The sequence below is a fragment of the Lygodium microphyllum genome, chromosome 2, assembly GCF_053477565.2.
Source record: "Lygodium microphyllum isolate KBCC chromosome 2, Lygodium_microphyllum_v1.1.10, whole genome shotgun sequence".
NCBI classification, from domain to species: domain Eukaryota; kingdom Viridiplantae; phylum Streptophyta; class Polypodiopsida; order Schizaeales; family Lygodiaceae; genus Lygodium; species Lygodium microphyllum.
Genome location: NC_141136.1, coordinates 81,740,382 through 81,761,920, shown reverse-complemented (window position 1 = coordinate 81,761,920; position 21,539 = coordinate 81,740,382). Strand labels below are relative to the sequence as shown.

The 21,539-nt window shown below is 42.5% G+C and overlaps 1 protein-coding gene across 5 annotated transcripts in view; it reads right to left on the bottom strand.

The window, feature by feature from the left end:
• LOC148039941 (uncharacterized) overlaps positions 1-21,539 on the bottom strand; it is a 153,013-nt gene that overhangs the window by 116,725 nt on the left and 14,749 nt on the right. For 2 of the 5 annotated variants that reach the window (XM_087695386.1, XM_087695366.1), the window contains exons 2-4: positions 4,513-4,949; positions 4,206-4,322; positions 3,510-3,672 (exon numbers count right to left, since the gene is read on the bottom strand). In XM_087695386.1, coding sequence (XP_087551512.1) covers positions 3,510-3,672; positions 4,206-4,322; positions 4,513-4,949 — 717 coding nt within the window. Of the gene's footprint in view, positions 1-3,509; positions 3,673-4,205; positions 4,327-4,512; positions 4,950-21,539 lie in introns of those variants that run through there. The other 3 variants (XM_087695369.1, XM_087695380.1, XM_087695374.1) reach the window with 3 other exon arrangements.

The following is a 21,539-nucleotide window of genomic DNA, read 5'->3' as shown; positions in this document are numbered from 1 at the left end:
AGACAAAGGCCTCACAGTGAACCTTGGGAAGACCAAAACCATGGTTTTCAATACTTAGCAGCATGGGTAACTAGATCTATGTACCAGTTCACATTTGGGGGAGACATACTGGAGCATGTGAGGGAATATGTCTATTTGGGACTCACCTTCTCTAGCCCACGTTTTTCATTGAGGGGAGCATCAGAGGCACGTCTGGCATGTGGATACGCAACACTAGGGGCACTCAAGAGTCAATGTACCCACATACAGTTCCAAGAGCTCCGCACCAAACTCTGGTTGTTTGACACCCCAGTCACACCTACATTACTAAATGGAACAGAGATATGGGGTTGCAGCTTGTACCACAGGAGTCTTAGCCCACTCACTGATCAAATTGGAGTAGAGAGGGATTATTATGATGGTTGGGATAGCATGGAAAGGCCATTGATCATGATGATAGCATGCATGATTAGGAGTTAGCCCTCCACCCCACATCCCATTGTCAGAGCAGAGCTAGGGGCAACACCTATAGTTACAGAGGCACTCTTCAGGGCAGTGACCTTTTGGCACAGACTATGGGAACTTCCACACCATAGATACTCTAGATTGGCACTAACCTCATCTAGACAACTAGCAGCAGGAGGCGAGAAGAACTGTTGGTTTTCCAGATGGCTATTTGGATGAGCCTACATGGTTTGGATATTGACCGTCTTCCACCTTTGGATTATAGCCTTGACTGCCCTACACTTTCTCTTAGCTGATCAGAGCTGAACCAGGTGATCAGAGCTGATATCTTGAGGATTGAGACAGCAAGGACATGGATCCATCCACCACTCCCTCTAGGATCGATGATGGTTTCACTACTCGGCCAGCATATATGGACACCCATCTCTCCCATAGCGTACGTGTTGCTATCCGACAGATTCGCACCTCCTCACATAGACTTCAGATGGAGACAGGCAGATGAACAAATGCCCTAGCAGAGGATAGGACTTGTCAACTTTGTGGTCGAGAGCTTGAAACGGAGGAGCACTACATATGCAAAGGACGGTACCATTGCCTCTTCCGTGATGGATTTGAACCTCTTCGTCGCATCATGGAGTACAAGGACTAGATATGCCTAGGTCTTTTCCTCCTGGAGCTCAAGAGGCGCCGAATTGCACTACTACAAGACAGGAGGCCAGCTCATCCAGAAGGACACACATAGAGAGCAGTGACAGACTTCTACAAAGCTGACCCCATTGACACTACTAGCCTAACAAAGACAAAGCCACCCCGCCAGACACCTTACAGGCCGCAGCGTGGAGTCACATTGAATAGAGCCATTTCCCTTCGTCGAGCACGACGACCCCGTCTACGAGGACCACATCCGAGAAGGCCACACCACATTCGAATCAGAGCCATTATCACAAGACACCGAAGACTCACCACGAGGCATATCAATGAAGCAGCTAGGGACCACATCATAGCTAAGATCATGTGTAGATCTTGAGATCAACTACAGCCCATAGTCTCCACCACACTTTTTGTACATGGCTCTATCAGATCCGGTTCTCCTTTCCTTTCCTTTTCTTTTCTATCAATGAAACAACACTACACATGGTTCAACCCTAATATAGTCCCACCGTATAGTTATTTTCAGTATTGTTTCATAGGCCACCCACTTATTTGTAATGTTATCTTTACCTAACTAATGAGATGACATTAGACATGGATGTACTCTGGATCTTGTCTCATAGGCCACCATGGCCTTATGTAGACGTTAATCTCTCTCTCTCTCTCTCTCTCTCTCTCTCTCTCTCTCTCTCTCTCTCTCTCTCTCTCTCTCTCTCTCTCTCTCTCTCCGCGCCCTAAACCAAGGCAAAGTGGTGCAAGATGCAAGCTGTGTGAAAGGGTTAGGCAAGGAGCACAACGAGCCTACAAGCCCTCACATTGACAGCATGCAAGTCAAGAGCACAACCTAGCGCATGAAAATTTTATAAATACTCTAAGCCCTACATTCTAAGGCTTTATGTAGCTTTTCTTCACCTCATTACACAGTACTCTTAATGGAGTGTGTCCCGACTTTCTAATGAATCTTGAGATGACGAGTGTGTCCTAGCTTTGCGTTGATCCGATTCCATGTTTCTTTCGTTAACATAGCCGAGCTTCATGGTGATGGATTCAACTGGTGACAAGGGAGAGGATGATGTCAACATTGCTAGTGACAATGAGGCTCTGAGAGAGGGGATCATTCTGACCTTTTTTAAGCTTTATTCGAGCTTTAGAAAAAATTTACAATGGTTTACTATAGGGCATTACAAAGGAGAGGAAGAAGAGCAAGGACTCTTCTAACTTTTTGTCATCCTCAAATTCATCCATGTGACGAAGGTTGAGATGGCCTTGAAATCATTTGTTTAGCCCTAGTGACGTTGCCACCCCTCACATAAAAAAATTACTATGGTTTAATACTATAGGGCATTAAAGAGGAGGAGGAGAAGAGCAAGGACTCCTCCAATTCATCATCATCCTCAAATTCTGACTCAGATTTCAGCTATGTGACAAAGGTCACAATGGCCTTGAAATCATTTGTTTAGCCCAAGTGATGTCACCACCCTTCATGACTCTCTAGTGCCACAGAGAGTGTGAGTAGGTGGTGGTGGTGGGCCGTGTTAGTCTCATCCATATGCAGTTTTTGCGGACCCTAAGCATGGCTTTCTATAGGCATTGATGAAGTCTAGTAGATTCAAATCTTGGAGTTGGTTTGACTCAGTTTCATAGGAGGTGAGGCAAAGAGCAAACTTTTCCTCCTAGTTTATTCCCGCGTGAGGGGGTAGTTTAGCGGTCTATAGCCAAAGGCAAGGAATCCATGGTCATGATATGCTTTCCATGGAGATGGTTCATAAAAGGCATGAAGATTCAACTATCTCTACTCTCTATGGTCAGGGATTAGTATGACCAACATCAACATCAGCGTCTTTCCAAGGCACCTTGGCAGTTGCTTGATCACCCATTGCTTAGATATCCACGGTGCTATCTGCCGGTCATTGTTGTATGTACCATGGTGGGTCTTTCATCATTGTATATTTTATTTTACTTATCACCCATGATTTAAGAGAGGGTGTTAGCATTATACATAGCATGGTTGTATGGGTAGTCTATTTGAGTGCATTGCATTTCCAAGTGGGTGGCACATTTCAGCTGGCTAACCTGTATGTTTGGCCTCCTCAGTTGCTGGCCGACCTAATCATTATTTTGCTTTATTTCAGCCTATTTATATGCCACCTCTCCTCCTCCATGTTTTTACTGTTCTTACATGTACATTGCATCTGATGTAGTAACAACAGTACTAGTCATACTTATTTGTTTCTTGTCCCCTTATTGAATATCAAAAAATCCCAGATCAGGAAGACAACAGTACACCTGCCAGAATCTTGAGGTCCTTTTCAAGAAAGAAAGGGAGCCCATCTTAGGTCACATATGACAGGGTTAATTTTGATAACCTTGAGTAGTTGCAATAACTAATTTTTCATTTCAAGGAAATAAAATACCTCAAGAGCGTGAGCCTGTGCCTGCGCATTGGTCCGCACACGCAAGTCTTCAGACATCTTTGCAATATGATTTTGCAGCAGCAACCGCTCATCTTCAAACTCCTGCATTTTTCTTTTTAAGGCCTGCTCTAGTTCTTTTTTCTCTTTTTCAAGTGATGCTGATCTGCAAACGGTCAAGTTAGTATAAGGGCATACGAAGTAGCATGTAGTGAAATGTCCCAACTGAAAGAGTATTCTCAATCCTCATTTCATAGGAAAATTACTCAACACTTTCTCTTTTAAGTGAACGTCACATAACTGAGAAAGTAACTTCAATTCTTTCTCTACAATGAAATTACTGTTACTCCCAAGCACCATGCATAGCTTTCCTTATTCACCAGGCCTAATAAGACTTCAGCAGTACAAGCTTCGTAATAGAAGACATAGCTCCAAAACCAATAGAATGAAACAGCATGCACCAAAGTGCAGTTCCCGAGCTGCTTTACTCCTGACTCATGTGATATTATGTAAATGGACAAGCCATGTTGTTGATGATTACTGAAGATAACTAAGGCTAGAAAAACAAAAGAGGCTTCCATCTCTTACTTGGTAAGGTTGTGAATGAACGAACATTTGATGAATCAACTAATGTTTAGGATCTGATATATGCTAATTGCTGTAAGCTGCTACAAAGTTTTCCTTCAAACCTATTCTTACTTTTGTGCAAGACGGCGTTGAAGTTCCAGAGTCTGCTCCATGTCTTCATGCAAAGTGTTGAACTCCGACTCTGCACGTTTGACATTTTCATGATTTTGTTTCATGTACAGTTCCAATCTGCCTTTACATCATCATCAAAAGCACAGTTGGAAAAAAGAATTGAAATTCACTCAAAATGAATGCAAATTTCTGGGCTTCAGAAACAAGGATATTTACTATCATTCAGGAGTTAAAGTATTTTCAAACAAGTCCCACATACTTTTGATTATGGATCAAAAGAGAACTCTGTCCAAAGCTAAAAACACACCTATCGCGAAGCTGTTGGTTTATAGCCTGGAGATGTTGTTCACTTTCAATATGTGCTTCCAGATCCATCTGCAAGGATTCTACTTGTCGACGCAAAGTCGCAGCATCTGATGCAGGAGGCATCATCAGGGCTTCCACTTTTGAGGAGCTTCCAACTCGAAGTAAGGCATGATGTGTTCCAGACCCGCTCACTGGATTAGCAAGAGTTCCACTACAATCCATCAATGAGCTTCTGCAGGATGAATTAGAGCCGTCTATTCCTGAATGACATGTTTCATCATTTATCGTTGTGGCAAGTGGCTTGCTAAAGGCAACTGTCTTGTTGGGTGCAGGAGCTGCCATTCCTGCAGATGATGAGTGTTGACTTGGAAGATTGGAGATGCCTGACATTTGCACCAATTCTTTTGATTGTCTAGTCCCACCACTTGCAGCTCCAGTCTGGACTTGAAAAAAAAAAAGCAGTTAGATTTTTTAACTTATCAATTCTGAGACTTGCTTTTTAATAATTACAACAATTGCTCGAGAAAGAGCATAAAAGAAGTGGCTTAAACAAATAGTGTACATCTGGTGGCCTACTTTCTTCAGACTCCTCTATGCAGCTTCCTCTCCCCTTCCATGGGCAATAGTTCCATGATGAATAAATGCACCAAGAGATGATGGGACCTGTGTTGGTTAAAGCTGCCTGAGGCTGAACTTTGATACCAGGATGAAGTTTGAAGAGGAGAAAGAACGATCGTGAGTTAATCCTATGTCCAATGTGATTCATAGGGAAGGAAAAAGGGCCACTTGGCCTTGGTTGCCATGGATTTTGCAATGAAAAAGCATGGTGGATTGTACCTATGTAGATAGTGGGAGCCAAGCGTTAGGTGTGAGAGTGCGGAACAGAATAGGAACACAAACAAGGAGAGAGAAGGAAAGAAACAGACTGCAAAGAACGAAGAGGATCAAGTGATACATCTGCACTGAATCTGAATGGATGCTGAACATAACGAGTAAATTGATCAATTCCTGAACGCAGCCCAAGGCATTAGTGACGGCACCGGATTAGGCTGATGACAAATGGCAGCACCGGAGACAAGCAAGAGGCTGAAGTTGGAGTGTATTGTCCAAAATCTGCAAGAGAACACCTGCATATATTGGCAGCAGCCAAGCAACCTCCTATAAATAGCAAGAAATGCCAAAAACTAGCCGACCTTGTCAAACTGGGGCCAAAAATGCCTGCTAACTGCATTTTGCTTAATAAAATAATGCAATCGCCACAAACAAAATGATATTGAACCTCAATGTATTCATGCAAGTATGAAACATAGGTTCACAAGACCTAGAGCATCTTCGTTATCGATGCGTAGGTGAGTGGATCCTATCTATGGAAAGCCAATATTCGCAAACAATCGGTGGAGCCAAATGCCCTCTTGTGCAATAGAACAAAGAGCTCAGTACTCTACCTCTATAGAAAGTAATGCCACAATAGGTTGCTTCTTACTGCTCTATGAGATAGCTCCCAATCTAAAGGGAGAAAGCATAGCCTATAGTGGAATGTTGAAACTCAACATTCCCTACCCAAATCTAAGTCACTCCATCCAGAAAGAGTGACCCTCTCTCCATGTTGAAGATGGAGATGGCAACAATCAACTCAACACACAGTGTAGAAAGTAGAGAGAGTGAGATTGTAGACACAGCTCAACATACAATTCATTTACTAGTGTATAAGTGAAAGTACAAAGTACAACCCTTAGACCTTAGGGTTGTGTGAGTGCCTTAAGGTACGTTCACATCCAAAAGTGTATAAAGTGTAGTAAGTGACCGAGAACTGTGTAACATAAACACACAAATAGAGAATAATGTGACTAGGGAAAAAAAACTCTCTTACGGAGAGTAAAAGGTGCCCGAGTGTCCTATTGCAGATCATCGACACTCCTCTATGAGCATAGGCATGAGTCAAACCCAACAAACCCCCCTGGAGTGAAAAGTGATCAGCAAATTTTTCACGAGGAAGAGCTTTGATGAAGATGTCTACCACATTGTTGTTGGCAGGATAGTAGACAAGGCCGATATCTTCTGCATGTAGCCGCTCTCTCTAACAAAGTGACAATGTATCTCTGTGTTTCGTGCGTGCATGAAACATTGGGTAACAAAAAACACACTGCAAGTAACAAAAAACACACTTCACAACTTGCCAATGTGTCACACGTGAGCTATGCATATATCTGCTCAAGGCTGAAACTGCAAATTGAATATCTGGCCTTGTGTCACATAAATAAATGGGACATCCAACTACTGGAACATATGTATTAATGTCAAACGGATCACTATCATCATGCAAAGACAACTTGAGTCCAGTCTCCATCAGTGTGCTAACTTGCTTACAATCCTAGAAGCCAAATGTCTTAAGGACTTTACCAATATATCTGGACTGTGACAATCCAATGCTTCTAGCATCATGAATAAACTAAATGCCCAAATTATAATGCAAATGCCCCAAATCTGACACTTCAAAAGTTTACAGCAATTTTTTCTTGAATGCTGAAATCTGATCAACATGTGTCCTTATGAGCAAAAGATCATTCATAAAAAGACAAATGACCAGCAAGGATCCCCCCTCTTTGCATGACTTTGATGGGCTATTAATGAACCCTTGGCTAAGTAAAAAGACATCAATTTTTGCATATCAAGCTCGTGGAGCTTGCTTCAAACCATACAAAGCCTTTTTCAACTCGCATACCAAGTGTTCGGATCGAATTGCAAAACCCATGGGCTGCTAAGCATACACTTCTTCCTAAAGTTCCCCATGTAAAAATGCAGTTTTAATGTCAAGCTGGTGCACAATCCAACCATAATGGGCAGCCAACGCAGCCATACACCTAATGCTGGTCATACATGATGTAGGAGAAAATGTCTCCTCATAATCGATGCCCTTCTTTTGCGCATAGCCTTTTGCCACAAGCCTAGCTTTGTACTTATCAATGGATCCATCCAATTTTCTTTTCAGCTTATAGACCCATTTAGTACAAATGGTCTTCTTTCCAACAAGCAATGTAGCTAAATCCCATGTTTGATTCTTCATGCTAGAATCATATTCAACTTGCATTGTTGCCATCCAATGCACACTCAATTGTGCATCCTCAAAAGAATTAGGCTCATCATCATCAAGTATGTTTATTGCCATAACAAACTCCATAGCATCAGCATGATCATGCATACGTGTTTGTCTTTGAGTATAACCAGCAAGAGGAGCATCCAAGTGACTGTCTTTTAAAGTTTGCAAGTACAATCTAAGCATTTGTCTAGCCTCTTCATTATGTACATGCTCTTGATGAACCTCAAGTTCAGCATATTGCTGAATATTCAGATCAACCATAGGCTGAATTTCTGCATTGTTTAATGGAGCAACTGGCTAAACATTTTGTTCATTCAATGCAGCTCCAGATGTGTCACCAAAAGAAATAGGCAACAGCCCTTCGAACGCATCATTTGCAACCTGATATGTATCAAAACCAACAAGAGATAATTCTAATTTTTCATCAAAAATCACATCCCCACTGACAAAGACTTTCTTGGAACCAGGATCGTACAATCTGTACCCTTTGTTCTCACTGTTATACCCCACAAACATGCACTTGACAGCCTTATTATCCAACTTCTTTCTCAATACTTTGGGAATATGAGCATATACAAGACACCCAAAAGTACCAACTAAAGGTTTAGGACTGTTCCAAGCCTTAAAAGGTGTGACATTTTTCAATGCCTTAGTAGGGCACCTGTTCAAAACGTGACAAGCACATATAACTACTTCCATCCAAAAACCATGCAGCAAATTTCTAGCTTTAAGCATGCATATGGCCATCTCCATGAGTGACCAATTTTTCCTTTCTACAGCCCCATTTCTTTGTGGAGTATATGTATTAGTATACTAATGCGCAATGCCTTTTTGCTTCAAAAAAGTATTCAACAAAGAAGGCATGTATTCCTCCCCTCGGTCCGAACGGAAAGTCTTAATCTTACAGCCTGATTGATTTTCCACAAGTGTAGTAAAAGCCAAAAGCGCATCATATACTTCTAACTTTTTCACCAATGAATAGACACAACAAAAGCGAGTAAAGTCATCAATGAAGGTGATGAAATAATAACATCCACCTAATGACTTAGTCTGCATAGGTCCAGATATATCCAAAATGCACAATCTGCAACCTGGCCGTTGCCTTAAAAGCAACATCATGAGGAAAAGAGAATCCATGCATTTTTTCCAAAATGCATCCCTCACAAATATGCTCAGGAGGTCTCTCCAAGAGAGGTAAATCATCTAGCATCTAAGTACATTGCATAAGCATCAAACCACCATAGTTAACATGCCCCGTACGAGCATGCCATAACTCTACCTGTGACATAGCAGGAGTAATAGTAGATGCCAAATAGACTAACTGATTGATCGAATGAGCATCTAACTCATAGAGCCCATGACATAATGTGCCAGTCAATACCAAAGTCAAGAATTCCTTATCCCTGACCATGCATTTGTCATCATCAAATGTGACTTGCATTCCACACTTTGCTAAAGAAGAAATGGACAACAAATTCTTCTTTATTGCTAGTACATATAGTACCTCCTGCAAACAGAGAGTAGAGCCATCAATGGCTTTCAAGACAATCTCTCCAATATCTGTAACAGGATAAGCTGCATTGTTGGCACATTGCACAGATTTGCCAACAAGAGGTGCAACAACAAAGGTAAACAAATCCCTGCGGGATGTAGTGTGCTTAGAAGCACCACTATCAAAGAACCAAGTGTTAACATCCTCTGTAGAGCTGAATGCTCTATCTGCCCAAAAAGAATCATAACTACAAGTGTAAAAACAGTGGTTATGGTCAACAACATACGACGCGGACTCTATAGCAGTAGCAATAGAAGGTGCATCGGAAACAAACATCTTAGACTCCTCCTTTTTTACGTTGGTAATGTGTTTCTTGTATTCTATGATGTAGTGACCTAGCTTTTTACAATAATAGTACTTGCCCTTATTGGCTTGCAAGCCCCCCTGTGTTCTTGTTGCTCTGTGAAGTGCCTGAACTTCCAAAACTCTGCGGAGCATTCCTAGACTGACTACCCTTACCCTTCTATCCTTGCCATAAAAGCTTGTTCTGAGGCTACGACATCCACCCCACTATTCTTCCTTGTTTGCTCTTCTTCCAATAGCAAACTAACCAACTGAAGAAAGGTGAGTGGTTGCAAAGAAATTCTCATTGTGAGATTCAATGCTGTGTGAAAGGCCAAGTAAGAAGGTGGCAAGGAATTCAAAGTAGTAGAGATCATCTGTGTATCAGAATAATACTAATCTACATTCATCGACTACTCACACAAGTCCTGAATTTTGTTAACATGATCATGCATAGCATCACCTTCATCCATCTTCACATTTTCAAGCTCCTTTTTCAAGAAAGAAATATATGTCTCATTTTTTCTAGTAAACATTTGCTCAAGTGTAAGCCATGCTACTCTTGAAAAAGTAGCAGATCGTTTATGCAAGATTATGGATTACTGAACTACCAATGCAATAAGTGACGATGCTTGGGCATCCCGAGTGTCCCAAGCCTTCTGTGCAATTGTTCTTTGGGGTAGTGGCCGAGCTGGAGATAGCCTCTGACCATGTCCTCCTTAGGGAGGAGTTGCCACAACTCCAAGGCAGACTTCTTCACCACTAACATACTCCCAATAGCAATGAGCACATTCTTCATTATGAAGGACCACATAGAATAGTTATTGCCATCCAATCTATCCTCTTTAGATACATAAGTGAATACATCACTTTGTCCTTGATTGGCCATGATACGTGTTACTCTTCCAAATGGCAGAAGAGTAATAACCAAAGCTTGAATAACATGCAAATCTGCAAATTTCCAGAAATTACAGCAAACCATGAAGCTGAATTAACAAAACTGTGTTACTCTTCCAAACGGCACAAGAGCCAAAACCAAAGCTTGAATAACCTGGAAATCTGCAAATTTCCAGAAATTACAGCAAGCACCAAGCTGTAATTAACAAAACTATGTCACACTTTATCACTACTATCCCAATGTGCTGAAATTTGTACAGCACCCTGTCCAATGCATGAACAGTGCCCAGCCGCACAAAAAAATGCAAACAGCCATGATAAGTGTTACTCTTCCAAACCGCACAAGAGCAATAACCAAACGGCCATGATAAGTGCTACTCTTCCGAACAGCACAAGAGCAATAACCAAAGCTTGAATAACCTGGAAATCTGCAAATTTCCAGAAATTACAGCTGTAATTAACAAAATTGTGTCACACTTTATCACTACTATCCCAATGTGCTGAAATTTCCACAAATTTCAGCAAATGGCACCCTGTCCAATGCATGAACAGTGCTCAGCCGCATGAAAAATGCAAAAGCCCAAAAATTTAACTATCCAATGTGCAAAATTTCAGTCAATTTCAAACTGAATCTTCAGTATATGTGCCAATGTCCGCCAAACATGCAAAAGCCCCAATTCTTTTGACCAGAATTCCAAGAAATTTCTGAGATTCGTGCCCAAAAGCACTTGTTGAAGCAGAAATGCACCTTCCCTGTAGAAGCCCTTTGCTGTAGCTCTGATTTCTCGAATAAAATAATGAGATATACCTATGGCGATCAAAAATGAGCCAAATAAGAGCTCTGATTGCCGGAAATGCAAGTGAGGCTGCCTGAGCTGGCAACCGACGGCCTGGTTGAGCTGAAAGTGCTAGTGGCAGGTTGACAAACAGGTGGCAAACTAGCGAACAGGGCGTCAAGAGCTACTGGCACTAGTGGAACTGGCTAGAACACAGGCGGCACTAGCTGGAGCATGGGAAAGAGCTAGCTGCCCTGACAATAGGTAGGGTGGCATGTGTCGACGGCACAGCCAGCTACACTGCAAAGCAGGCAACAACTGCTGCACAAGGAGGCAGCGGCGATTGTTGGGCTGACTGGTCAGGGGTGTGTTGCAGGGTGGCACGCCTAGCGTGAGACTGGACAAGGCGAGCCTGACGAGGCTTAGAAGACTATTGCAGCTAACTGAGGCTGGCTTGACGAACCTCGAGCTAGGCTGACAAGGAGCTTCGTGAACGTTTAGCTCTAATACCAAATGTTGAAGATGGAGATGGTAGCAATCAACTCAACATAGAATGTAGACAATTGACACAACTCAACACACGGTTCATTTACTAGTGTGTAAGTGAAAGTACAAAGTATAACCCTTAGACCTTAAGGTTGTGTAAGTGCCTTAAGGTGCGGTGCGTTCACACCTGAAAGTGTGTAAAGTGTGGTAAGTGACCGAACTGTGTAACATAAACACACAAATAGAGAATAATGTGACTGGGGGAAAAACCCTCTATTACAGAGAGTAAAATGTGCCCTAGTGTCCTACTACGGATCACCAACACTCCTCTGTGAGTGTAGGCGCGAGTCAAACCCAACATTTCATACATGATCCCATAGAATCTTGTCCCCTATAAATAGCACAACACGTGCAAGGCGACTCTCCAGTGAGTCAATATAGGAGTCTTCGTGAAAGAAGACAATAATGCCACCACAAAAGGAAATGTTTGGTTGAGTATGCATAAACCAAATCAAGGAGCCAACAAGGCATCTATACCACATGGCATTTGGAAGGGGATCACTACTAGTACCCATAATGCACATGTCTGAGATAGGGATTCCCCTCACTGGGTAAAGGTGCATCCCCCTCACTAGACAACGAGGTCTCCTCCTCTAATAACACAATATCCCCCGAAGAAACCTAAAGGAATGGAAAATGACAATGACCTATTGATGGTTGTGTGCAATGGTAGCCACACACTTAGGCTAGCACCATTAGGGTACTCTAGGCTCGACTAGCTTTTACTTAGCACTCTTCAATTCCTTAGGCTAATGAGTCGAGCCCATAGGCTACTATCCTTAGCCTACTTATGCTTTCTGATTTCCTTTATTTGTCTCTTCCACTACATTCCCACACTCAATTCACACATCTTTTTTCTTCATTTTACGCGCGGCGCGAGGGGGGATGGTGGTTTGGGTTTTACTTTGGAGCATCTCACTATGAAGCTCCTATTTTCTGCATATTCTAATCTATTTTGCAAGATATTATATTTTAGTCTAGGAATAACATGCAAATTTGCACCAGTCCTTCCTGACTGGAGACATGGGAAGTTCACTATTTCTTTGTGGTTTCGTCTTCCTTGGAGACTTGCTCTTCTACCAGCATGGAGGCTTTCCCTCCCAAGGCGGATCTTGTGACATCTCTTGATGTCATCACGACAATAGGGAGACGGTAGCTTCTCCGTAGCTCCTCTAGCTAGGGTGCTTCATCCACACCCTTCTTCATGATTCTTGGCACCACACAAAGACCAATATCAAGTTGCGCTTACTCCTTTCGCATTGACATCCATGGTTTTTTCTCTTTTCTTTTTTTTTTGTTTTAGGGGGAGGGGGTTTTCTACCCTTTCTTGGTATTCTACAGGTTTCAACATTTGTCTTTGACATCAACCTCCCTTCCCTATTGTACCTATGCATTGCATGATCATCGTCATCTTTGTAAAAGGGCGCCTTTGCATTTTCCGTTTTGTGTTTTTGCGTGATTGTCTAAGTTATTTAGTCGTGTTCGTACATTCTATGTTTTCTCAGCTCAAACCCTAGCATATATATCTTCATACCTCTTTCATTCATTCTTCTTCTTTCTGTCATTCCTTAACACTCTCCACTACTATCCACACCCTGACACAGAGGACATCTCAATTCATGGAAGATCCATATGTGTTGTTTGCTGGCACCATGTTTCATCCACTCTCACGCTGCATTTTCAATGCAAACCTAGTCACCCACATGCCAAACCTTCTCCGGCTCACTGGAGATCTTCATCCTCAATCTGGCAACCATTTTCAAGCAGTGCTAACCTGCATTTTGGTACTCCACCTACCGCCAAGCACTACATGTCGTTCCAATTAGTAGTCTTCAGCCTTAAAAGTGTTGTGTTTGCATGGGCATTCATCACTCTACATACACACACATCATCTCTCATTAATTCTTCTTCTTTCCTTCATTCCTCTCAGTACTCTCCACTACTTTCCACACTCCGACATGGACATCTTAGTTCATCCCTTCACAATGTAGATCCCTTCCAAGTGCTTCCGTTTGATGAACTAGGACAATGCAATTATCTCCAAGCTCCACTTCATTGTTTCAACACGATTCAGTATTTATCATTCTTCATTCATCTTCTTCTTTGTTGTTTTTGAGTTTCCTTGTCTCAGTGTTCCTTGGATTCACGATTAGCACACTCACTTTCTAAAGTCATCTTGGTCAAGAGATTCTTCACCAATCTATTCGTCCTTAGGTAGAGCTTCACTCTTTTCTAGAAGGGCCCAATTGTGTAAGAGGTTTAGGTGATCTCCCCGTAAACCCTACCATCCCTCAGCATGTTATCAGAGCATGCTATCACATCTCTCAACATGGTATCAAAGCATGCCATCCCATCTCTTGACATGGTATCAGAGCAAAGATGCTCAAAGAACTAAAGATCCTCTATGTCAATGAAGGTGAAGAAAGGTTGGGGGATCGACAACAGTTTCATATTGCAAATTATTTCCACCACATTATTTGGGAGGTACCATTATCTTCTTCTCTCTCCCACCCTCCCTCGACAAAGTTGCCACACTAGTGCTATGGCTTCTCCACAAATGGAAGCACAGACCATCAAGTGCTCCTATTGCGGCAATAAAGGTCATTCCACCACTGATTGTCATCGTTCACCTTTGCTCCCTACCCCACTGAAGTATATGCATCTAGCTCCCAGTACTCCTTGTGCCATCTTGCCATTATAGGTGATAGAGATCATTCTACATCAACTACCAAAGTTTTATACTCAAGGCAATAAGACACATACAATGCAGACTAAGTCCTTGGGAGCAAAAGGAGGTTCCAAGACGTCACAAGGCAATAAGCCCTCCTAGAGACATCAAGGTTTTCTCCATGCACTTTCCACAGTAGCTTCCACGGCTCGCGGCTCTACAATTCACTCCATTGAGAGGCAAAGGCACGGTACCACCTTTTCAGGAATCCACTCTATTGAGACACAGAGGTTGTTCGACTCCTTTGGCTCCCTAGTCCGCTCCACCGAGAGATGAGGATTATTGCCCACCCATGGCTCCACAAGAGCGGGACATTTCCCCTTCTCTCTCATATGGCTCCATGGACACCAACTCAAATGAGGGCATTAAGGAGATTATCTGTGATACTCCTACCTCCCATCTCTCTTCTACCCAACTTTCGAGAGGCCACCTCTAAGAGTTGTTTGGCCTTTGTTCCCTTCTACCTCAAATATCTTCTTTGGCAACACTTGCAGTACTTCGTTCCCTTCCAACCTCTAATATCTTCTTCGACAAAATCAATGGTCCTTCCATCACCTATCAGACACTTCCAAGGCCGTGATCCATGAGTTTTCAAATTCACTATCTCCATCAAAGGAGGATTTAAAGGGGGCTTCATTGAGGGATCCTAATTCTCTATTTTCAAAGGGAGTCACTACTCATCGTGCAATCCTTCGCACACCTTTGTAAAAAGCCTTTGCATTCTTCATTTTTCCTTGGATGGTGGTCAATATCGAGCTGCCATCTCACCTATTGATACCTAGGATTTACAGGTTCTACCTAGATTGGGGCCTTGGAATTTCAACCATGACTTGGGTGGCTATGCCTTCACATTCTTACTTGTTGAGAAACACGGATCTAGGGCTAGTTGGCTATGGTGAACGCAAGTCAAACACACGATACATTATCAAAGTGAGAGATTGTAACTCAAATGAATTAGGTTCCAAGATAGATTAGCTTGGACTCATAAAGACAGTTTTGAGTGACTCAAACTGATAGTGTCATTGCATTAAAATGAGTGTCAAGTACATGCCTTTATAGCTTTTTGGATAGTACCACTGTACCTCACTGTGCATATGGGATTTTGGACATCTCTTCTTAGAGCTTCTAGAGCATACATCTTTGTCATATCTCTCATACAAAGCCACTTATGGGCAAGCCTCTTTTGGGCACACATTCACCCTCTATGGGCACACATCATTTGCTATTCTCAACACCCCCCCTCAAATGATGAGTCTCTACCCTTGCTGGCTTTTTCCCCCTCTACATGTAGACATGGACCAGGAGACTAGCTCTTTGGCAGCCTAGTCAAGTTAAGGCTTGAAACTTTACATCTTTGGTAGGGTTTTTACAATATCCACTATGGGAACAAATTCCTTAAAACAGTTTATCATAGTTGTTGATGGTAGCGGAAGTATCTTTTTCTTCTTCTTCATTCATGAATTGATTTTGGTGGTGGTTATTCTGCATCTGCTGTGCTCTTTTCTTGTGGAAGCATTCAGTGGCAATATGGCCAGTTTTACCACAATAATGACATGTCATCCGATTCCTATTGTCGGTGTTGAATCCTCGACCTCTTCCCTTGGGTCCAGTAGCTCCTCTGGTATATAAGAGGTTTTCCCTTGAGCTGGTCTCTTTTACATCTTTGCTTTTAAATTTGCTTTCTCCATCAAGCAGTGAGTGCTCAATATCTTTGAGCGAGAGACTCGGAACATTACTTAGAGTGGACACAAGGTTCTCATATGGATCCTTGTTTACACTTGCAAGCAGTACGGCTATTGCTTCATCTTCATCAATATTATTTTTAAGAGTTGCAAGCTGAGTTTTTAAACTCTTAAACTTATTAATGTGTATGGTCATAGAAGCATTGTCTTTTATATCCAGTTTATAAAACTGCATGAGAAGTTTTACCTTTGAATTCATTGCTTGGGTACCAAGCATTCTATCCAGTTCCTCCCAGGCGGTTCTAGCATTTCTAATGCCAGATATATGATGTAGCACATCATCACTTAGTCCCCAAGCAATGATGCCTAGTGCCTTATTATTCATCTTCTTCCATTCTTTGGATTTGAACTGGTCTTCTTCAACGAACCCGTCTTCATCATCTTCCTTCTTGTTATCTGCATCATCTTCAAACAAGTCCCATAAGTCTTTCCGCATAAGATGGTACATCGTCTTCTCCTTCCAAGCATGGAAGCCTTCACCATTAAATTTTGCTATATGTTCCACTTCAGTCATCTTTAGTAGAAGGTCTTACCACGAGAACTCTCGGGCAGTGTCTATCCTTTTACAAGAAGATAAGGGATTCGATAATTGTGCAAGCAAATAATTTCATGCGGGAAGGTCTTACCAATTGGCAATCTTGCTCAATGGTAGTGTCTAACCCCGTACAAGTGCTTCAGATATTGAAGAAATGGCACAAAATGCTAGTGTCTAAAGAAACTTGATGGAGTAGAAAATCAGTATTAAAAACTAAGATCACCGTGAATAGCTTGGAGTGTGGGAGAGTTGGTTTGAAACAAGAGAGTGTGAACAGGGGTATTTGAAAAAGGCTTATTGAAGCCTTAGAGATGAGGCTCTTTAAAGCCTTTAAAAATTTAGTCGTGAATTGCTAGAAGAGCCCGCCGATTCTGCACACGTCGCTGTGAAACACCAGGCTGTAGATTAGCCGAAAGATCTCTTACTGGTCGCAGACTTGTTGCAGATTGTTCGAGCTGAGTCGAGTAAAGGAACGAGATGATGTCGGTATCCTTCGAAATATCGAACGAATACCTTAGGGAGTTGGAGCGTTTGCAGAGGAAGCAGGAGGCTATCATCGCCAAGATCAATAAAATCCACTCCAGACTTCAGAAAACGTCTCCAGATGTAGCAGAGAAGTTTCAAGAAAAGCCTAGTTGCACCAGGACAAGTTGCCACTCATCGGAAGAAATCAGGAGGTGAACAAAAACGAAAGCGGATGAAAGCAGATGCAGATGGCTCACGCCTAGCGTCTCCATCTATCACTCTACGGTCACCTCATACATGCATAATTCCTTTTCCAAAGCCTTCAAACCCTTCAAGTGCTCCAGACTTTACCACAGGCTCTTCGAGGTAGTTCTAGACTCTCCACCTAACAACCCAAACACCAAGTCTTCTCAACTTGAGCTCTCTTCCTTTCTCTCTATTTCTCTGTTCCAAAAAACAGCCCCTGTGCTTTATGGAGTAAGCAAGCCCTTTGGTAGCACCTCCTTCCTTAAGCTTCTTCTCCTTGTACACACAATGGATGTTGGATGGTTTGAAAGATTGGGATTGGAATGAGCTTGTAAAAGGAGAAGAATGAAGGAGGGAAAATGCTAGAGCATGCACAGAAGAAGAGATTCCACCTACTAGCTTCCTAGCTCAGCCATGGCTCTGATACCATGTTGAGAAACACGGATCTAGAGCTAGTTGGCTATGGTGGACGCAAGGCAAACACACGATACATTATCAGAGTGAGAGATTGTAACTCAAATGAATTAGGTTCCAAGATAGATTAGCTTGGACTCATAAAGATAGTTTTGAGTGACTCAAACTGATAGTGTCATTGCATTGAAATGAGTGTCAAGTACATGCCTTTATAGCTTTTTGGATAGTACCACTGTACCTCACTGTGCATATGGGATTTTGGACCTCTCTTCTTAGAGCTTCTAGAGCATACATCTTTGTCATATCTCTCATACAAAGCCACTTATGGGCAAGCCTCTTTTGGGCACACATTCAGCCTCTATGGGCATACATCATTTGCTATTCTCAACATTACTAGCATGAAGATATGGAGCTAGTTAATCTATCCCAAGGTTGAGTTTAGGGCACTCTCGGCACATTTTTTTTTGTTGTTCTTCCTTATAGGTTTTCTTTCAGGCGCAATACTTGAATTACTAGGTGGAGAATGTCTCTTTCACTCCTCCTAGGGCATCTTTTTGTGCCTAAGAGGTGGTGTCAAGATACTAAAGTCATTATGTCCATTGTACTCCTATTGCTACGACCAAGAACGCCTTCAGGCATAAGTCTCGTTCTAATGGGTCCAATTTCATTACTTGATCAAACTTCATAAAACAAGTGCCCAAATCTTAGGACCTATGGGACCTCATCGTTGGTCTAGAGCCTATGTTGGACCCTGAATAGCGGTGACTTCTACCTTGCTCTTCCAATTGGGATGCTTCATCGTCATCTTCATCTATCATCATGGTTCTTGGCACCACAAGAAAAACAACATCAAGCTCCTCTTCCTTCTTTGGCCTTGACATCTAGGGTTGGGAGGGGGTTCCTACCTTATCTTGGTATTCTATAGGATTGTACTTCAACATCAACCTTGCTTCCTTGTTGTACCTCCCCTTTGCATTACATCATCTTCATTACCTTAATACTAAGGCACTTGGGCAAGTGAACGATTTCCCCACCATGAGGGACACTGTTCAAGTGGCACCTACTACATGTGCATTCTCATCATGCAGTACACTACTCTACACATCTCATTGTGCAAAGCACACCTGGGTGGACCTTGAGTTGTCTCCACCAGCAGTTATTTCTCACCACACCACCACCTCACCATACTTCCCCTCTTCCCTGTCATTGACATCCTTGAGTGGTTGAATTAGCTTATTTGTTTTGGGATATGTTAGATCTAACCATCCTTATCCATTCTCCCCACGGACCACGATTACTTAAAAGGCCACAAACGATATCCATCCTCATCAAAACGAAAAAAGCGCACTGTGGTTCCATCCACCATTGCAGATCCCGATAAGCTACTAGGCAACCAACGAGCACCCTTTTGTCTCATGCCATGGCCTCTCTGGGTTGATCACTTGGACTCCCTTGGTAAAATAACCATCACCTTTGTAGTCTTGGTAGGCCACCGAGTAGCCGATGTGCACCCTTTGTCCGATGCCCTAACTAGTTTGGGATCGGCTTGGGTAAAAATGGGCTTGAGCTTGGCAATCCCTGTTGCTCAAAACAGCTTAATTGCATCCGTTGTTCCTTCAACCTTGCATATTATATGCCACCTCAACCAACACCCCAGTAAAAGGAAAGGTTTTCTAGCACTTCCACATATATCCAACTTGTGGCTTGTGTACCTCCCATGGCTTCCTCTCATTCCAATCTTGCAGCACTTCTCAAACTCTTCTCCATAGCTCCATTTCTTTCGTCTTTATTCTCCCCTCACCCTCTATAGGATGGATCCCTTCCAATTAAATCCAAGGACCGATGCAAACAACACCCCACCAAAATGTTGGAGCAACAAGATCCCTAAGAGAGCAATTGATCCTTAGACACTACCATGGCACTCTACTACAGATCCAACCCCATCACTGATGCAGCCAATGCTTTTTCGTTTACCTATCTTGCTCTGTTAGTTTAGTACATATCATGCATTTTAGGCACATCTTTTATTCTACATTTGGGTGCCTAACAAAGGTAGTTGGGTGGGGCCCATTTAGGGTCTCTTCAATTGTTTCATGTCCCGTCTTAAGGCTTCTATATATGCTCCACTCCTCTCATCCTTGTTGTATAACATCATCTTGCATCCTTGTGGAGAGGGAGATTGTCACCACTGTTACTAGTCATTATTCTCCTAGTACTCTATCGATATTGTACTACACAACTCATACTTCATCTTAAGGATTAGATTGCCCATACCTTTCAAATTCCAGCATTCATATGTTATTTCTTTTTATCAACCTTCATGCTTTCTCTTTCACGCTTCCAATCATCTATCCAAACCCTCTATAAACCAGACAACCTATCTCTTGTGCTGGACAATGTGTTTTTTCAGCATGCAGAGTTGTTTTCCCTAGGTTTACGCCTATTGGTTGGCTGTTTGGGCTAGGACTTCTTTGCCAAGGCGTAATATCATGTCACCCACTATGCTAAATACTCCACCATCCTACACTTATGAGCTTAGATCATTCAATGGCTGGTAAAACCTAGTATTTTGCCGATTTGCAACTTGCACTTTTGCATTTTTGTGTTTTCACTATTAGAGAGGTCTTCTATGTCAGTCTTGTGGCTCTCCACATTAACTTCATTGCTGCTCCACTATTTATCTTCTCGTGCTTCTATCTTCATGGCATCTCCTATTGAGCTAAAAATGCATTACAAGCTCACTAGCTCTTTATTGTAGTCCCGAAACTCAACTCAACCAAACTTTCATTAAACAGTCCACATTCCTAGAGAGCGTCTGTGTCCCATGAGCCAAACCCCAATTTGCGAGGATCCATAATTCTCTAAATAGACAAGCTTCCCATCACTCAACCCTATCTCGTATTTTTACCAAATTTAGAGTTCTCATTCGGGTTACACCAGCATAATTCAACATTAAAAGCCACTGAAAACAGTAGAGCCGATCCATGTTGCTCCAAACAGCTTAATTGCATCCGTTGTTGCTTCAACCTTGCATATCATCCGCCCCCTCAATTGCCACCTCAACCAACACCCCAAAAAAAGAAAAGGTTTTCTAGCCCTTTCCACATATCTCCAACTTGTAGCTTGTGTACCTCCCATGGCTTCCTCTTATTCCAATCTTGCAGCACTTCTCAAACTCTTCTCCATAGCTCCATTTCTTTCGTCTTTGTTCTCCCCTCACCCTCCATAGGATGGATCCCTTCGAATTAAATACAAGAACCGATGCAAACAACACCCCACCAAAAAGTTGGAGCAACAAGATCCCTATGAGAGCAATTGGTCCTTAGACACTACCATGGCACTCTAGTGCAGATCCGACCCCATCGTCGATGCAACCAATGCTTTTTTGTTTACCTAGCTTGCTCTATTAGTTTAGTACATATCATGCATTGTAGGCACATCTTCTAGTCTACATTTGGGTGCCTGACAGAGGTAGTTGGTGTTGTGCTAAGAATTGCTCTTAGCCACTTAAACGGCCCCAAAACATGCTTATTTTAGGCTTATTTTAGCCAAAACCCTAAAACCGGGAGCGGATCGAGAGAGTTAAGTGGGAAAGGATCTAGGACCCTAATTTTCTATAAATTGGCAGCCAGCCCTCCACTCTTCCCTCAATCTCGTTTTTGCAGGTTTCAGGTGTTATCAGCTTGCTGCCCACACCCCGTTTGCAGAGGACATCTCAGCCCTTGCTGTCCATCACTGTTCCCTATAG